Here is a 17714-nt window from a genome sequence, read left to right as displayed (position 1 = left end):
AGTCAGAAGAAAACTAGGGGGTATCAGACACTGACGTCAAAACTGTTTATGTTATGGACACACTACTAGTCATACTGGATTATTTTACGTGTCCGTGACACGATTAGATTAGTAATACTGTTAACCAGAAAAAAAAGACAAAAATTATGTTTGTGTGTTAAATGTTTTGTGTATACATGTATCAATGATAAAGAGAGAAAGATAGAAAAATAACAGTTTGCCATGTTCGGTGCTAATGCTCCGCCTTTCCCGTGTTCGCTACACTTTATGTAAGCATGTTTATACACCAAAGGGGGTGGATGAGGCTTTCTGTAAGAAGATGGATTGCTAACAGACACGTGCTTGTATATTTATATATTACCATACAAGTTTCTGAAAGCAATGTGCGTTTGCTATATGAAGTAGATTTTCTAGTCAAGCTAAATTGTTCTCTCTCTCTCGCTCACACACACACTCTCGTTCTAGCTGTATCTTTCGGCCAATAGACAGGTCAGCACATGTGATTCTCACACTCTTATTTGCTACACGTCATAGTCATTTTTTGGCTGACCAATCCTTTCCACGTGGCTGGTAAAAATTTTATATTGCGTGAAGAATGCGTCAGACTGGTTTATTTTTTGAAATCGATCAAAACGAAAGGGAGACGCGTACAGTGTGCATATAGCGTGATGGAAACTTTGATATTAACTACGGCAATATCATTGTCATTGATGCTGACCTGTTGTTGTACGTAATACTTACTACGTACTCATTCTATGAATGAAAAATTATAGAAATTATTTTGGAACAAGACAGGCTTAAGAACTTTCCAGTTTCGTTGATAAACCTAAATTGCATTCAGTTTAATTCTAAATAAAAGTATCTAGAAAAATATATTTGAGGAAATGAGTGTAGATACAACACATTTTGGTAAGTCGGCTACTTTTTATATACATATATTTTTTGGTTACTGTTACTATATATGAAATGTTTATCCCTAAATATTTCTAAAATTATGAAAAGAATTCGTAGCTCAAGTGAATGCTTTTAGTGGTGTTGAATTCTCTGAGCTAGATAGTAGAATTGGGGACTATTATTAGGTTGCTAATAATATATGCAGACAACCATGGACACGAATTTGATTGATGAAATGCCGAAATGTTAGGTCAAGAAAACTCCAAGAATGTCAGATAATTTTTAGAAGCATGGAGTTCAAATCAGTTACAATCAGTAGAGGCATTAACATAGACCCAATCTATGAACCGATATGGGATATCTCAACCAATCACAAGGCCCGTGATCAACTAACATGGATTTAGGGTGAATGTCAAGGGAAACGAAGACAATCAAACCTACGAAGACGGCCAATTATAAACAACACCGAAATGAACTGATATAACACTTGCTGATTAATTAGGAAGATCACTTCAACAGGAAGTAGGCTTTGAAGATGTTATATAGAATATCAATAAAAGCCCCTCAATTATATCATCCAGTTCAAAGAACTCAACAACCTCAAAAATCTGTTCTCGTAGGATTTTTACTAGTTCATATTTTCAATCACTTTTACAATCTACACACCAACTACATTTTTTTCAAAAATCACCTTGAGTCTACCAAGTTATTTGATAAGCGTATACATCATTAAGTAGATATTTTAAAGCATCCTATTTAGAATAAAAGTAATATAGAGGTCGATTTTTGTATTAAACATTCTAACATCCTAAAGAAATCGGTTACTGTATTATGTAGAAGGAATGCTTAGAGTTATGAAAGTCTCCAGTGTTATGATCCAAACTACTTTCAATGTTTCAGAAACATCTTTAACCTAAGTCTGATTGATTCCATTGTACTTGGTTAATGCTTCTTTTCATCTTATTTTTTAAGTTATTTCAATTTTAGGCAACGAATTTATTAGATGTGAATAGTGTTTTTTTATCTAAAAAATCATTGATACTGAAACTCCAGTTAATCTCATAATATTCAAATTTTGAATTGAAATGGATAACTGTGGAAATTTCGGGTTTGGGAATGGTTAACAGGTTAAAGATCAGACACTATTTAAGGAAGTTTGGACTAAACTCAATAGAAAACTGTACAAGACTGGCGGCAAGTTGCATTTGCCATGCTAAATCTTACAATGGTTATTCAGGTGAAATACATTTGACCCGATGACTGGTTCAAATGCCTAGACTTCTAAGCTACTGTCACTCTGTAGTATACTTTATACGCACTATTATGTTGGAAATCAGCAATCTCATCAGTGATATACTAATCATTGAACGTAAACAATCTTTGATTATCGATGTCCTCGAAGTGTTGCCTAGTATCATGGAATGATTGAGCCAGCAATTCTAAGTTTAGGGGTAGGGTGTTAATGAAATATGGAAAATCGATTGATGTGATAGTTATTTTCCATCGAGTTAGGTAGTTGGGACATATATTGTGTACACCTAGCCACCCCATGCCTCGACACAATGTTTTCCAGTGTAGGAGTAGGTTGAGAAGAAGACAGAGGCTGACAAAGCATTGACTGCTTGATTGAGCTATGTTGGTTAGAGTGCACTTGATTAGTATAACTAAAGGTTAGTGACGTTCAGTGATTTTGCTTAGAATCGGGTGTAATGGCACAGATACATTCACTCTTCAACTTCTCTTTGTCATGTACTTTTTATTTTGCACATTCATTCTCGAATCATAATATCTATCCCTCTGTCTCCTACTGCTGATATCGTTATTACGTTTTCTACACAGGTGTTTGTTTTAATAAATTTCACTTCTCTTTGCTGATATGGTGTAACAATTTGAACCGATGCAGATATATAACAGGTTCTATGTTCCTTATAACTAGTTTACTATACCCGAAACTATTTCCCATATTTTGATTGACTGCGTTACTCGATCATTCTGTGTTTAGTACGTTTGACTCATGTCGTAGAGAATATTAGTGTGATTGGTTAGAATGTGTAGGGATAATGAGATGATGGAGAAGATTTGTAGCTCAGGTGGATGGTTTGGTCGTGGAGCTCTCGTCGTTCTTCTGGACCAAATCGTCAGCACAAACTTCAAGTAGAAGTGAAGTGTTCGAATTTCTCCACATATGGTTCACAACTTGTTCTGTAGACCTTGACGTTGATTGGTTCTTGTTGACCTTAAGGATAATCATTCTTTTTAATAATTTAATAAACGTGAAGTATGTAGCATTTTCAAGTATTTTTCCTTTTATTTAGCGGACGTTTGTTGCATATTAAGAGGGACATCTAAAGCTATCTAAATACTCCTTCTGTGAGCATACCACCGTAGAACATCCCAACTTAACTAATGAAAAAGTAAATGAAGTGAAACTTAGAGCTACAAATGGAATCCTCAGTGAACATTATGCTCTTAGACAACACACCCATTAAATGAACTGAGGATTACCAGGAAACGCTTTATACAACAAATTAAATACTGACAAATGGATGCTCCACAAATTCATGGACATGTATCCTATTTCGTTAGAACTAGTTTAATGTTATTAGAACTTTGTGAAATGTCGAGTGAAGTTTCATTCCTTTCTTAAGTATCACAAATCAGATTGTTTTAATATCCTGAATAATGTGGCTAAAGATGGATCATACTGAAATTGATACATTCATTGTTTACCTTGATTCCTTTATACCAATCTTCTGTTTATTTATATTTTCATTGTTTATTTTAATATATCTCCTTTTTGTACTTACCGACCGAGTCCCATTTATTTATCGTGATTTATTATTCTACAGAAAAAACCCAAGGTATATTTACTGTATGAATGAATTAGCATACAATAATATTATTACAGTCACTGTGTTATTCAGCAAACAAGCTGCAACTAAATGAATCAGTAGGCACAAATGAATGTTTTGCCAATCTTATCATATGTGGAATGAGTGCAAATAAGTGGTAATCTTAGATTAAACCTCAAGCCATATCTTTTATGTAACAACTAGAGTTACTCATCAGCTGACTCGTCCAAATTAGTGGAACAGAGGGAGTTTATTTATAGAAGTTGCAAATTAGGTTCTTAAGTTGGTTGAGACACAAGTCTATTCTCCTTACTGTGTACTATTTGATGTGCTATTTTGCTTTAAATTAAACGGTCTGTTTAACTGAATTGTCTTTTTTTTACAGTCTCAGATACTTTTTAAATTATGATTTATGGAAATCTTTAATATGACTAAACTTTTCGTTCGAATTTATTCTGAATGACAGAATAAGTGTGAGGCGATTCATCTAAACTAATGAAGTCAGATACCTGGAACAAAGTAATGAATAGCTAGGGAAGAACTAAAGACAACAAACAACTCTATACATATACAGTTGGGCTAGAACATAGGTTTCCCAGCTGTTAAAATTCTGAAAACAAATGAGGGAGTTACTATGAGAATTATGCTTCCGTGTAACATTTATAACATAACGTGACTATTTAGCATAAATAATTCTTGTAAATTACCATACAGTTTTCGTTAACTAATGGTTGTATATATAATTTCGCAAAGCATACTTTATTCAGTAGATTTATCAAGTCCAATTATTAACTTTGAGACATACTGTTTGTTTGAGTGTTAGTGATACCTATCCAGTTGCCGAAATCATAATAGATAAGCTATTAAACGAACCTGCAACTGACTGTTTTGAAAGCCGATTACTTTAATCACTAAATCATTGTATTTCATTTGTTCAAAGCGCACTCAACTGTAGATCACATCATGCCAAAGCTTTAAGTTAGCTTATTTTGGTTTAGATATCAATGTAGTATGAATAACCACTCGAAATCTATGACTTAGGTACATCAACCTATAGGTCAATCTTTCAATTATTTTAATTTCACATAGACGACTAATTATTTACTCATTTTTCATTTACTTATTACATTAGCGAATAGTCAAACTTTTTAACCTCATGTTGTAGGGCTGATGCACTCCTAACTGAAATACATAGTTACTCGATTTATTTAAATGTCATGAACAATTTCTAGACTGCAACTTATTAAAAAAAAGTAATTACTAGTACTCAAAATGAGAATAATATATTCCTGATGTCGACCGCCAATTCAGATGGTCTGTCTGTGTCGATGATTTTAGTCTACTTAGACGGTGTAACCTAGCTTACAACGAAGACACACCTCGTAGTCGGTACCTAACCTGGCTTATCCTGTTGTGATAGCCATGTGAATCGGTGAAACAACAACATGTATTAGTAAGAACAGATTAGATAAGTTCAGAGTTCAACTGCTGCTGCATAGGTCTATCTATGGTGTGTAATTAATTAATTAATTCGCGTTGCCTATCCTTGACTTTGAAGAGGCTCAGTAAACTATTCAGTGATCTACCACCTAACATAGAAACGGTTCAACCTGGTAGATAGTTTGGCTAGGGCTCACTGACATTTCTCTGGCCCCATAATAATTCCTTTCCAAATTCATTTCAAGAATCTTTAAATGTTAGTCTTTTTTTTTTCTTAGCAATCATCTGAGTTAAATTAATTAAAAGTGCGTAAATTTACCCCAAAAGGATCATCAGTTTATAGTTTATTCGTTCTTTTGGGACTGCTAAAAACCTTATTACTTATCTCAGGTTTAGTGATTTTCGCAGAAATATGTAGCTCAAGTGATCATCACACTTGTAATAACATTTGATCCATTGTCTTTCTGTAAACTATTAAAACTTTGTAAGAACTTTCGTCTAGATTTGAATGAATAGATTCACAGTATTTGGGCGCTGAGTTAATGTACAACATTAAAGAGAAAGAATATATTTATAAAATCCCAGCAATTGAATCTGAAGTAAATTCAACGTTTCCGTCGGCAATTTAACCCCAGTTTATTTCCTTGAAAAAGCTAGGACCAAATTGCCAATCGAAATTTTGGAGTTACATATGAACACTATTGGTCAAAACTAGTTACATATGCCCATATTTGGTAAATAAGTTACATAAAAGAAGGGCTGTTAACGTTTTTACTAATCTAGTTACAAATTCCTGCAAAAATTGACCTTCGTTACAACATGATTACTTAGTCGTACCAATTTTTTGATTTTACTAGTTGACATTCTTTTAGCTGGTTTTTTTCTTATTCAGATTGGCTATTAAAATTCAGACGGAGATATGTTGAAAATGTCGCAATTCGTAATGAACTACACACTAAAAATATACATTCTTAACAATAAAAACCTGTGTATCATTTTCTTCCCACAAAAGGTGTCAAAGTCTATTATGTGGCTCTTAAAAAGTACTTTTAAGTAAAGCAATCAAAACAAATAACCCATCAACCTCCAGTAGGCTTATGTACACATTAACACAAATTCACTTCATCAATGTAATCATATAATGATAGGGTATTGGTAAGTTTACTGTATCATTAGATAGGGATATGACTCATCCATCAGATATTGCCGTTTCCATGATTAGGCAAATTTATTCAATCAATTACAGGAATCTAAGTCGTTTACTTATTACTTCGTAAAGTAATCTACATCAACTTTGACCAGTTGGGAATAAGCTATTCACCTACCAATTCGTACTTAAGTTACAACACTTGACCTCTGTATCCTTTTCTTTTTTAATAATTACAAATAAGGAATTCATTTGGAAGAAAGAGGGAAATGTTTACATCATCTTTATATATTCCCCTCTAAGTTTGTGTTTACAATTTAGTGAAACTTATTTTCATTAATTGAAGAAATATGTTGATAATGAGCATTTCAAGTGTATTTTTTATTGACTAAAAATAAAGTGGATAGAACATTAACAAGGGGATAGGAAGTTTATTTCCTTAGTTCTCCCCGCCTTTCTAATAGATAGTTTAGTCTAAAATAAAAGATGTTGATCAAGTTAGGTAGCTTTTTAAAACATAGGTCTAACTAAGACTATAAACGTGTGTGTGTGTGTGCCTTGGTCGCATGAGATACCATACTGTTTACCGTTAATTTTAGGCAGAGTCCATCATTCGTGTCAAGGTCACTGATATGTCAACCACGAAAGCAGCCAGACGAGGTCGTTTAGTTAGAACAAATTAGAAGGTCGTTGTGATTATTTGTTAGAGAGCATATTTAAGCTAGAAGAATGCGAGATATGTAGAGAAATAGACATATTGGATAGGAAGCAGGATTTTATTTTGGTCGTTTGATAAGCGAAAAAAATGTGTCTGTTATTTACACTGTAATCTACTTCAAATGATAAAGTAAGAACTGTTCACTTGTTGATGTGTTACTGGGCCCAGTAATCAAAGATAACTCAAAAAATGAATAGCACATACACGAATTCTTTTCTCCAATTGAGAGTTTTACTAATTAATAGATCATTCATAGTTCACTAGAACTATCCGTCCCTACGTAATTAACCATTTTAGTAAAAATACTGGAACTTTTCTCATCTACATATTCCATGCTTCGCAGTGATAGAAATAAGACACACATCTGTTCCTATAGTTTATTGCAGTAAATACTCTTCCAAGTCCCTTCACTTACATCCAAAATATCAATAATTAGATAGGTATGAATGGATTTGTGTGAGTAAATGTAAGGAAAAGCAAAATGACATTTCATAAATCAATGACTGGTGTTTTCAACGGCACTATGATTTATGGACGAATCAATCAGATTTAATACAGAGACATTTCCATTTTCTCGTGAAGTTCATTCATCCATATAGCTAAATAGAATTTTGACATTATAGTTAGTGTTGGTTCATGATGAACACACTGGTTTCTAACTATAATTCCTGATCCCGTTTCCTCACATTCATTTCTAACCCTTCCTTGGGACTTATAATTGTTTGAACTTCCTTATGGCCATTTTAGCATTGCTCAAAGGTCGTCCATAAACCATGATATCATCGCGTTTTCTTTCGAACGCTTGTATTTTATTGTCTTAAAATATTATTTCCATAATATATAAAGAAATGTGAATTTTCGAATTCACTGAAATTCATGATATGGATCTTCTTCACATTGAATTCTTCGATAAATTTATTTTAAACTAGGATATACTATTGACTAGTGTGTTTGATGGTATGTTCTTTTGCAGACCATACATACCTACTAGTAGTTTCAAACTAGAGTATTGTTTGAGTATTCTGTGATTTAGGTATTCTATTCAACAAAGGATAATTAGCCATAATATTCAGTGGATACATTACATCCTTTTTGTTATTTGTCAGTACTTACATATATCACTAAGTTTTGATATTCTCAGTGGAAACTAGACTTCATCAATCCTCATGGTTTCAGATATTATACAATTATCTGCTATCTTAATGAACGTTACCTGAGAAGTTAAATGTATGAAGCCTTATTCGTAGTTTGGAAATTTTTATATGATTTCAAATATTAAACTTTGATAACTAATCTTTCAAAAATTCTTAATTTTATGTTTGTAATGCTGATGTTACTGATAACAATTTAAGTAAAACAATTTACAATAATTCACTTGGTATTGTTTCCTTAAATCTTCTTATCGATGTTTAGGACTGCTATTGATCAGTCCCTTGTTGGCGCACATGCATCCTGTGCGTATTGCCTTAAGTCACAAGCTTTATAAGGGATGATGAATAGTGCCTATTAATGGAATCCAGGATGCGCGTTTCGTCCTCTAAATAACAATGGGAAGATACAAGCAAACAATGCGAAGTGGATTTAAACTTCACCCCATTGCATAAGCAGGTGGCTATCAGGACTCAGTAGTTAAGTCCCAGAGTGAACATAAACTCTGAGATGCAGTTACATCCAGCTGACGCGTCCCAAATAGGACGAAACGCGTGTACTGGATTCCACTGCTAGCCACTATCCATCTTTGCTTATAATTTACAGTAATGTTTAATATTCAACCTATTTTATTGAGATTCGCTAAATGCCTAGGAAAATGAGGAAAAATATCAAAATTTTGTTTATTCTTTTACTTTCAGCTTCATGACTGATCGACTGCAAATTTGGGGGTAATAAGATACAAGAATATAACTAGTTTCTACAAATTTTTTTGTTTTACCAATGTCGACAATATCTGCTTGTTCAAATAAGTTAACAAATGAACGTCATAGTGGGAATATATCGACTTCACTGATTGAAAACTTTAATATACATCATCATGGTGTTCACAGTAATCATCATCAACATGACAATACTTTATATCCAATGAATCACATGGCTACACCAAGTCCATCTCCTTTTTCAAATGAAAACTCATCTGAACAACGTCGTCAAAATACATCGTTACCCGCACCGCATTTATTGTTGCAATCGAAATCAGATTATTCACGACCATCTGTGTTAAACACACACATTCATAATAGTAACAATAATAATAGTAATAGTATTAATCGTGCTAACAATTCATACTGTACATCAAATAGTTTAAACTATTCAAATAATTCAGAGGCTGTGAATTTGAATCATTGTGATCAAACTATGGAGATTAAACAACCATATATTAATACAACAACACCTACTACTACAATCACTAGTACTGCTGTTAGTGTTACGAATAATTATCATAATGGTACAAGAAATAATTACATTTATCAACGTACTAATTTACTGAATTCTCAATATGATCAGTTGACTGATTCTATAGCCTATAATGATAGTAATAATAATGATAACAATAATAATGAATACATGAATTATTCAAATATGCCAGAAAGTGAATTCGGACATTGGAATACTAGTTCTCTTACAGATGATTTGAAAATCAACTCTAGATCAGGATTTCGTCCTCATCTGATTGATGATACTCAACAATTGTCGTCATGTGTAAATGGATTTCCAGTATTATCACCTACTGGGAATACAACGGTTTTCTCAAATATGAATCGTTGTCCAACAACTTGTCCAACACCAAGACATGACGATCATTCAGGGCATCAAACGGGATCTCATATAACTGCAAGTAGCCATACACAACATCATGCATTTCAAGCTAGTGGATATTGCAATATTGGAGATAATATTTATGAGAATAGAACACATAGCCCATCTAATTTGACTTGTGGACAAAATATACTTCACTCAAGAATCAATTGTGATGTAAAGAATCCACCCCAAGTTTCTAATCGTTCTTCACGTAGTGCCTCCACACCAACACGATTATTGGTTGTTTCAACAGCAAGTCCGGTGACAAGTACAATTACCATGACTCCTGATTCTTCAACTATAGGTTTTTCAGGCAATAAATTTGGTTGTTCATCAGATGATGGTGAAGCATCACCGACGCCGACATGTAGCAGTGGCTGTCCACAAACTCCAGGAAGAACAAGAAAACCTGCACCTACATTAGCTACTGGGCGAAGAAATCTGAAAGGCGAACTAGTAAGCTAGAATGAAGTTTATTTAAAAAAGATAATTAATTGGATTATCTTTAAATTTAGAACATCATGTTTTCTCATCCCTTTACATCATCATGGCCATAAATGAGTAAACTGTTTAACTTAATCAAGGTTTAAATCCTAAACGTCACTGATATGTTCCTAGTATTCTCTCATATAAAATAAAAATAAAAAAGATTTGGGTTCATTATTGAAAACAAAGACACTTAATAACCCGGATTTCACCGTTAATTCTCTGTATTGTTAGCAACCCATGAATTGATATTTGATTGTCCAATGTATAAATTGCATACACACCGTTTAGTGAGTAATCGAACTTTGCCCAGAATCAAACAATGAGAAGCCTAGAGATCCGAACTGCAGATTGTTAATAAAGTGATTATATGAGTATTATTACATCACATTACTGTCTAATTAGGACAAGGTAATGAATATCTCGCGATGTCAGAATAATGTGGAAGCTCATAAAAGAAGTTTAAATAGAAAATTGAAGTACGGAATTTCTAAAATCAATAATGGTATTACGTTTTTTTAGTCAAAATGACATTGAATACCTCCAGAACATTTCAACCATGGCTTTTTTTATCTGGAAGCCCATCGGTATAGTTGGTTGAATATAATAAAGCTATCCTATAGGTATCTTGTTTTTTGGCCTTATGACAGAGTAAGCATTGATTATGTGATCTACCGTCATTATTACTACAGAATTTTTTCTAGCTTTGGATTCTTAGGAATTAGGATAATAGTTTTTATGGTTTGACAGAAATATTTGATGATCCATCATCAAGAACTGTGTACTCTAATTATTCCTTAGGCGTTTCCCGAAGATACCTCACTATAAAAAATACAATATGTGATTCATACAAATTCTTAAGGGATATATCTAATCGAAAAATATGCTTGCCCTACACTTATTTCTAACAGACCATGACCATATTATATCAATATGCATTCAATGCATGGAAAAATCTTTCCGGATTTATAACGATAGCCAAATCTAATATACTTTTTTTGTCTGGCCTTACTACATATAGGCGTAGGTAAATCAAACTGTTTCGCTAAATTTCTACCAATTTCAGGTCGATACATTTTAAGGTCAAATTATTAACCAATCAGATTACAAAAGAGTTCTTTTAATTATAATAATGAGTCATAGTTCGATTTCTCCCTTATCCCACTTTTTCTATTTAGAGTGTAAAACTGCTTCACGTTGGTGGTAGCTTAGTATTTGGTTAACAGACATACAATAATAATTGGAATGTGAAAATTATATATAAAGTGTGATTTTACAATGGTTACTATAATTTATACTTAATATTGCATATTTTTGGCTCACTTCATTATTAACTTATAATATCGTTTAGTGGAAAAACTTCTTCATCCATTATTTTGTCGTTTTTAATGTTTAGTTAGATGAACTATTTCGATCTACTGTCAGTCAGTTCTGAATGTTAAGTTTTTTTTAGATCACTGTCCTTAATCGTAAAGTAACTATTATGACAGGAAGTTTGATTAGTTTTCTGGTTAGCGTTTTTTTACCGAGTTAGCTTTCTACGGGGTGGGGTCGCTAACCCCATGCCCAACCCTCCTCCTTTATCCGGGCTTGGGAGGGGGCTCCAGGCGGAGTGGATAAGCTGTTGTCAAGGTTTTGTTTAATAATTCCCAATTAAGTTAATGTCTTTTCTGATGAGTATTACCACTCACAGTACACAATACATGACTATCTTAGCTCAATAGAGAACACTATCATTTGTAGACAATCAGACACACTGAGATAACAAGACTCATTTCAGATGTTTGATGTCATCGGCTACTCAGATCTGTCTGTAGAGGCGTAACCAACTATAGTACCGGAGCATTTTTGGTTCTAAATTAAGTTCTCGATAATAATTCATCGTACTAAAAACATCACAATTTAGATGATGGCTAGCAGTGGGATTCAGAACACAAGTTTCATCCTATTTAGGACTCGTCAACTAGATGCATCTATCTCACTGTTGACGGTTTACACTGCAGCTAGAATAAATTAAAAAAGGAACTACTTTTAAAAAATCCCTACTTGTTTTTTATATTTCAATTTAAACTAGGTTGATCCAGATGAAGCAGATCGTCGAATGAAACGACGTGAACGAAATCGTAAATCTGCACAAAAATGTCGTGAACGTAAAGTTCAACGAACACAAGAATTACAATCACAAGTTGAATGTTTACAATTAGAAGCTAGTAGATTAATGCAAGAATTAGAAAGTTGGCGTTCACGAGCAAAACATTGTGTTATATTATTACAACGTCATTGTCCTGGAGTTGCTGTACCATATTTGTCATGTTTAAATGAAGTACCAGTATGTTTAAATAATTTCAAAGAGCCTTTAGATGATTTAAATGATTTATTAACATCAGACAAGAATATGGATTGTGAAATTCAACATTATGAATGGAAGACAAAAGCACTTGGGAAAACGTACACTATAAATGAAGTATCAGATGAAAATTTCATCTCTAATGAATCGTCATCATTACTTCCTCCAGTTAATTTGTTACATTCCCATATAACACCAAATAGATCAAAATCTTTATTTGGTTTCTCTTCAAATAATTCTGTAAAAGACAATGAAAGTCGCATTTTTACACAAAATTCTGAATCTAACAAAGTGTCGACTCTTAATCAAGAAGATCATGATATCTCAGATTCTATGTTAATTCCAATGTCAAGAAGTACTTCACAAGTATCTGTACGTGGTCCAGCCTCTGGTTCATCATCATCATCATGCTCCACTTATGAATTATCATTTCCTTCATTGGAAAATAACTCTCATAGTTTAAGTGAAGCTATTGCATTTAAAGATTATTCACAACCGAATCTTATATCGATTTTAGGCTCAAGAGATAGATCACGTCTATTAAGTGGACAAGATCTGTTAGATAACAATTCAACAATAATGATGACAAATAAATCAATCTCAGTCGGAAATAGTACAGGGAATAATGACAGTAATGGTGGTAATAATAATAATAATCAACAAACATGGGGCTTGGAATATCATGAATCATCTGGGAATAAAAGTAATTCAATGGATTGTTCTAGTCCTTTATCACCACTACCGACTACATCTTCAACAAATGTAACACTTAACCAATTTCAAAATAATAGAGAATATCAAATAAAAATGGAGTCGAACTGTTATGATCCGCCTAGTAACAGTAGTAGTAACAATACACAAATGTCAAGTAAGACATAAAACAACCAGAAGACAATAATCCATTCTTGTTACTTGTCACCGATTTATTGATTTACAGTATTGATGCTTCTAATAGTACCAGGATTTGAAGAGAAATGAAGACAATTCTAAACTGTAATGTTTTTTTCCAATCGAACGTGCATATGCTTCTCATAGGACACTTCACTGAAAACTTCGTTAATTCAACGTGGATTCATTCATTGTTTTTTTTTAATTAGGGAAAACAAGTAAAATTCTTGACATTTTACATTGTTTTTGTCAACATTTTTTAATATCATTTTTATCTCAATAGGTTTATTCATAATGTTGTCGATGATGGATGATAGTTCAGGGAATCCGAATTTTTTCTCCGTTATAATTTTTTTTCGAGACATTTTCACTTGTCCACTTCTTTTTAAAGCGCCATTACATCTATTTATTACTCATCCTAACACATTACTATTGTTATCACAACAGTAGTAATAATATGATTTTTAAAAAATTGCTTAATAACATTACTCTCATTACTAATACAATTCCTGATATTACTGATACTTTCCATTAGTAGTATTAGTTGTACGTTGAATTTTTTCTTTTTCTAGTATATTGAAACAAAGTCGGTGACTACATAGAACGTTTCCGGTGATAACGGATAATAGGTATTTCAACAAAATTGCTTAACATTTTGATAAACACTTTTTTGTACGCTGTATTTTCTTCCAATCCAGTCAAAATTATTTGTATTCACAGTAAGTTATATAGTGCTGTGAGGTGATCCTGTTGGCTGAAATTATTCAGAAATACATCATATAAAATAAGCATTCATATACACATATATGGGACAATGGCCAATTCAGGAAGGCAGCTTTGCTGTCAAACTTCTCTCAAGCATTCATAAGTTTAGCCTACTATTACAATTACTATTGTTAGTGATCTATTCGATTACATTAAGTAGTATATTCACAACGTACAAGACGGCAAAGTTGAAGTCATTAATAACATTCAAACCGGTTGTTGTTTGACTTTACTTATGTCTCGGTTGTTCCCTTTTCTAACAGTTTTTTTTCTACAATAACTTTTTTTGTTAAAGGACGTTATTTCTTATTGTGTTATCTAATATTTACTATTGGCTACTAATGTTAATTTCATAATTTTTTTGTTATTACTAGTGTACCGCTTACACTATCCATTATTATTATTATTATCTGCTGTTTATATACTGACTTATTCAATAATTTTGAAATGTATTCATTAAAACATGAATATTCCACGTAGTGCCTAAAAGCCCTACTCCTTACATCTCCCTGATACCAGTGCAATGATAATATTTATACATTACGCATGTGCGCTGCTTCTGTTAACACATACATACTACTCAAATGGATTAGTAATCAGTATATTAACTTATACTGAAAAAGTGTTTCATTATTTTATTCACAATAACTTCGATATTATAATTATTAACGTTATTTAATCGGTTTCTATTTTCTTTTTCTTGTGATGTTTCTATTCCTCTTCATTATTATTGTTTTAACCTAGCAAATCTTAAATTGTAAACATCGGTGGATTTTTACTACGCCTCAATTTAGTAATGATTTTATTATTATTATTATTACAAAAATACACACATATTTAGCTCAATTATTCTCAAATGATTTATTTGTTAAATTACTTGTCACGGTCTTGATTTTTGAAGAGGAGTTATGATAATTGAAATGGTGATAATACAATAAGGGAAGATATTGTTTCTCTTTTTCTTACATTCATTCTTTCATCATTTAGTTGATCTAATAATCAACTATTTAGTCTGTTTATTATTTCATTGTCTTTATCATTATGGGTTTTATTGATTTTGAATTGCTTTTTTTTCTCTGCCTTCATTTATAAAAAAAAATAAGTTGAGCATTATTGCTAATTAAATAATTTACTTATTTATTCATTTATTAATTAATTAATAACATTATTATTTGGTATCATTGTTATTATGACACTGTTATTCATTTTGAGTTTTTCGTAAACAGTAAATTAATTAATTAATTAAACACTATTCATGGATAAAATGGTTGAAAATCAAGTATATGGTCTTTCTGCTTTCAATTGTCAAATCTTTCTTCTATTTGAATTAGTTCCTGGGATTTAAGCATTTACATGGATGTATCATTTTCATACGACACAAGAATGATACATTTCATTCCACTTAGTCAGGTCACATGACACTCTTGGACAAGATGATTTTGCATGCTGTTATAAGTGTATGGTGGTTGTGACTTCCCAGTTACAAACACGGAAAAAGAAGCATACTTCTTCCTGAGGAACCCGGTGGAGAAGTTGGACTAGTAGTGACCTTTTCGACAGAGAAATGCGACTGCAGAGGCCTATAGACAACTGTTCACAGTCAGTTACACACTGCAGTTTTGTAGATTTATTTGAAATTATCAAATCAAACTTTGGTATCGATACCTACAGTTCTGTAAATAGTTTCTGATGCGTTTTCTTCATCCGTCTGAGGCCTAACCACAGGGACTGGAGATACATATGGTGTGGTAAATCTAGGAGGGACTTTTTCAACCCCTCCCTTCGTTAGAAAGGTAGAGATGTCGATATTGGTTGCTGGGGGAAACTCGTCACTGTTCTCACTTTCCTGTACAGCCGAGATTTAAGTTACTGTTGCTTAGTCTTTCTGTTTTCCAGCCGACCTAGATGGTATGTTAAGACCCATGGATCAACAGTCCCAGCAAATTTAGACCATCCTAGCGTGCAAACCATATCAGGGTGGCATGATTCGCGTGTTGAACTTTTACTGTCCTGAGGCTTAACTATTTACATCTGTAAAGAAAAAAGACTACTGTGTGGCGAGCTGTACTATTCATTAGCATAGTAATTTTGCTGACACCACATGGGAAGATATCGGTTGCATTTTGGTTCGGGCAAGGATATATGTGTGTGTTCCTTTAGGTAGGTGAATATTTTGTTTGCTTACAAAGGCCTACTCTAACTGTACGGCCTTTTTCTAGCATAAAATCGCTTTGGCCTTGTTTGATGTGTCAGTAGTACTCCTTTATGCACAATCTATGGTGACAATCGTCAGAATCTTTTGAATCAGTGTCTAAGGACCTGAATATCTTAGTGGTAACGTATCTGACTGATAATGGATGAAGTGGACAAGTATACAATGGAGAGTGTCATTTTCCTCAAGATGATATGTGAGCCTCAATGATGATTAACAGGTAGTACATAATCTGATTTTCGAATGTTCTGTCGATTGAATTTAACAGTCTCATGTTTACTTTAGTTTTTCAGCATGACATGAAAGTAAATTGTTCTGACTGAAAATAGCGATTATTTTCCTGGAAGTGGTAACTGTGTTGTTGTTCATAACGTAAGTTCATTCCAAAATATACATTCAATCAAACACTTTCCTATGAATACTAAAACACAACAGCTATGAATATGTTTTTATCACGGTAAGTAGCAGAGAGATTGAAAGCAGTGAGTAAATTTCTGTTTGAACAAGTGGAATTGGTTCTACTGCTGGATTAGATTATTTTGAAAAATAATTTCTAACTACCTTCGGGGATCATTTTTAAAGGTTCACTGTTGTAATATGAGATTTGATCCAACTACTATGAGGGTTTCGAACTTTTTGCCAACCTTTCTGTGCAGGAAGGGATAAACACTGTAAATAAAGCTGTGAGATATTATGATTTATTTATAAATGGTTAGACTAATTCGGACAGAAAGATGTAGATGGAACTACCCTATTTGGTAAAAAAGTGCATATATGATCACTTCCCACACATGTGTTTCAGATTTACCAAACTGTTTTAAGATATCATTTGGTCTGTCTGATAATATTGTAGAATCAATGGAAATGGTTTCACTCATATTAGATCATTTTGATTTGTCTAGTAGGTCGCTAATTGTTTCGAGAGAAAGTTATTACTGATGATTAGCAATAAACGTGAGAGTTATTCACTTCATTTTTTAACCAGCACACTGATATTTCAAAGAATATCAACAATATGTTTCCCTTGTAAGTGGAAAACCAATCATTGACTAAATATGTTTGCAAACTCGACTTTAAGCCATACTTTTTGCTTGTGAGTTAGTGGTACTACTGAATTATTATTAAGTAGTATATATATATATATATGTGTATAGTTGGTTTGCATGGGAAGA

At 32.8% G+C, this 17714-nt stretch overlaps 1 protein-coding gene across 1 annotated transcript; it reads left to right on the top strand.

Annotated features, from left to right (window-relative positions):
• Positions 1-487: 487 nt before the first annotated feature.
• On the top strand, positions 488-17592 carry MS3_00006151 (uncharacterized protein). Its single transcript, XM_012942842.3, has 3 exons — positions 488-909; positions 8902-10300; positions 12405-17592. Exons 2-3 carry the CDS (start codon positions 8984-8986, stop codon positions 13554-13556), a joined length of 2469 nt encoding a protein of 822 aa, XP_012798296.1. The 5' UTR covers positions 488-909; positions 8902-8983; the 3' UTR covers positions 13557-17592.
• The last annotated feature ends 122 nt before the right edge of the window (positions 17593-17714 follow it).

Source organism: Schistosoma haematobium, chromosome 2 (assembly GCF_000699445.3).
Source record: "Schistosoma haematobium chromosome 2, whole genome shotgun sequence".
In the NCBI taxonomy this organism is placed as follows: Eukaryota; Metazoa; Platyhelminthes; class Trematoda; order Strigeidida; family Schistosomatidae; genus Schistosoma; species Schistosoma haematobium.
This window is presented reverse-complemented; position numbering and strand designations above follow the sequence as displayed.

Bases quoted from the DNA above. Each gene is read 5' to 3' on its own strand.
- MS3_00006151 (XM_012942842.3), top strand. From the start codon at position 8,984: ATGTCGACAATATCTGCTTGTTCAAATAAGTTAACAAATGAACGTCAT. The intron at 10,301-12,404 runs GTAAGCTAGAAT...AATTTAAACTAG, and splicing joins GAAATCTGAAAGGCGAACTA to GTTGATCCAGATGAAGCAGA.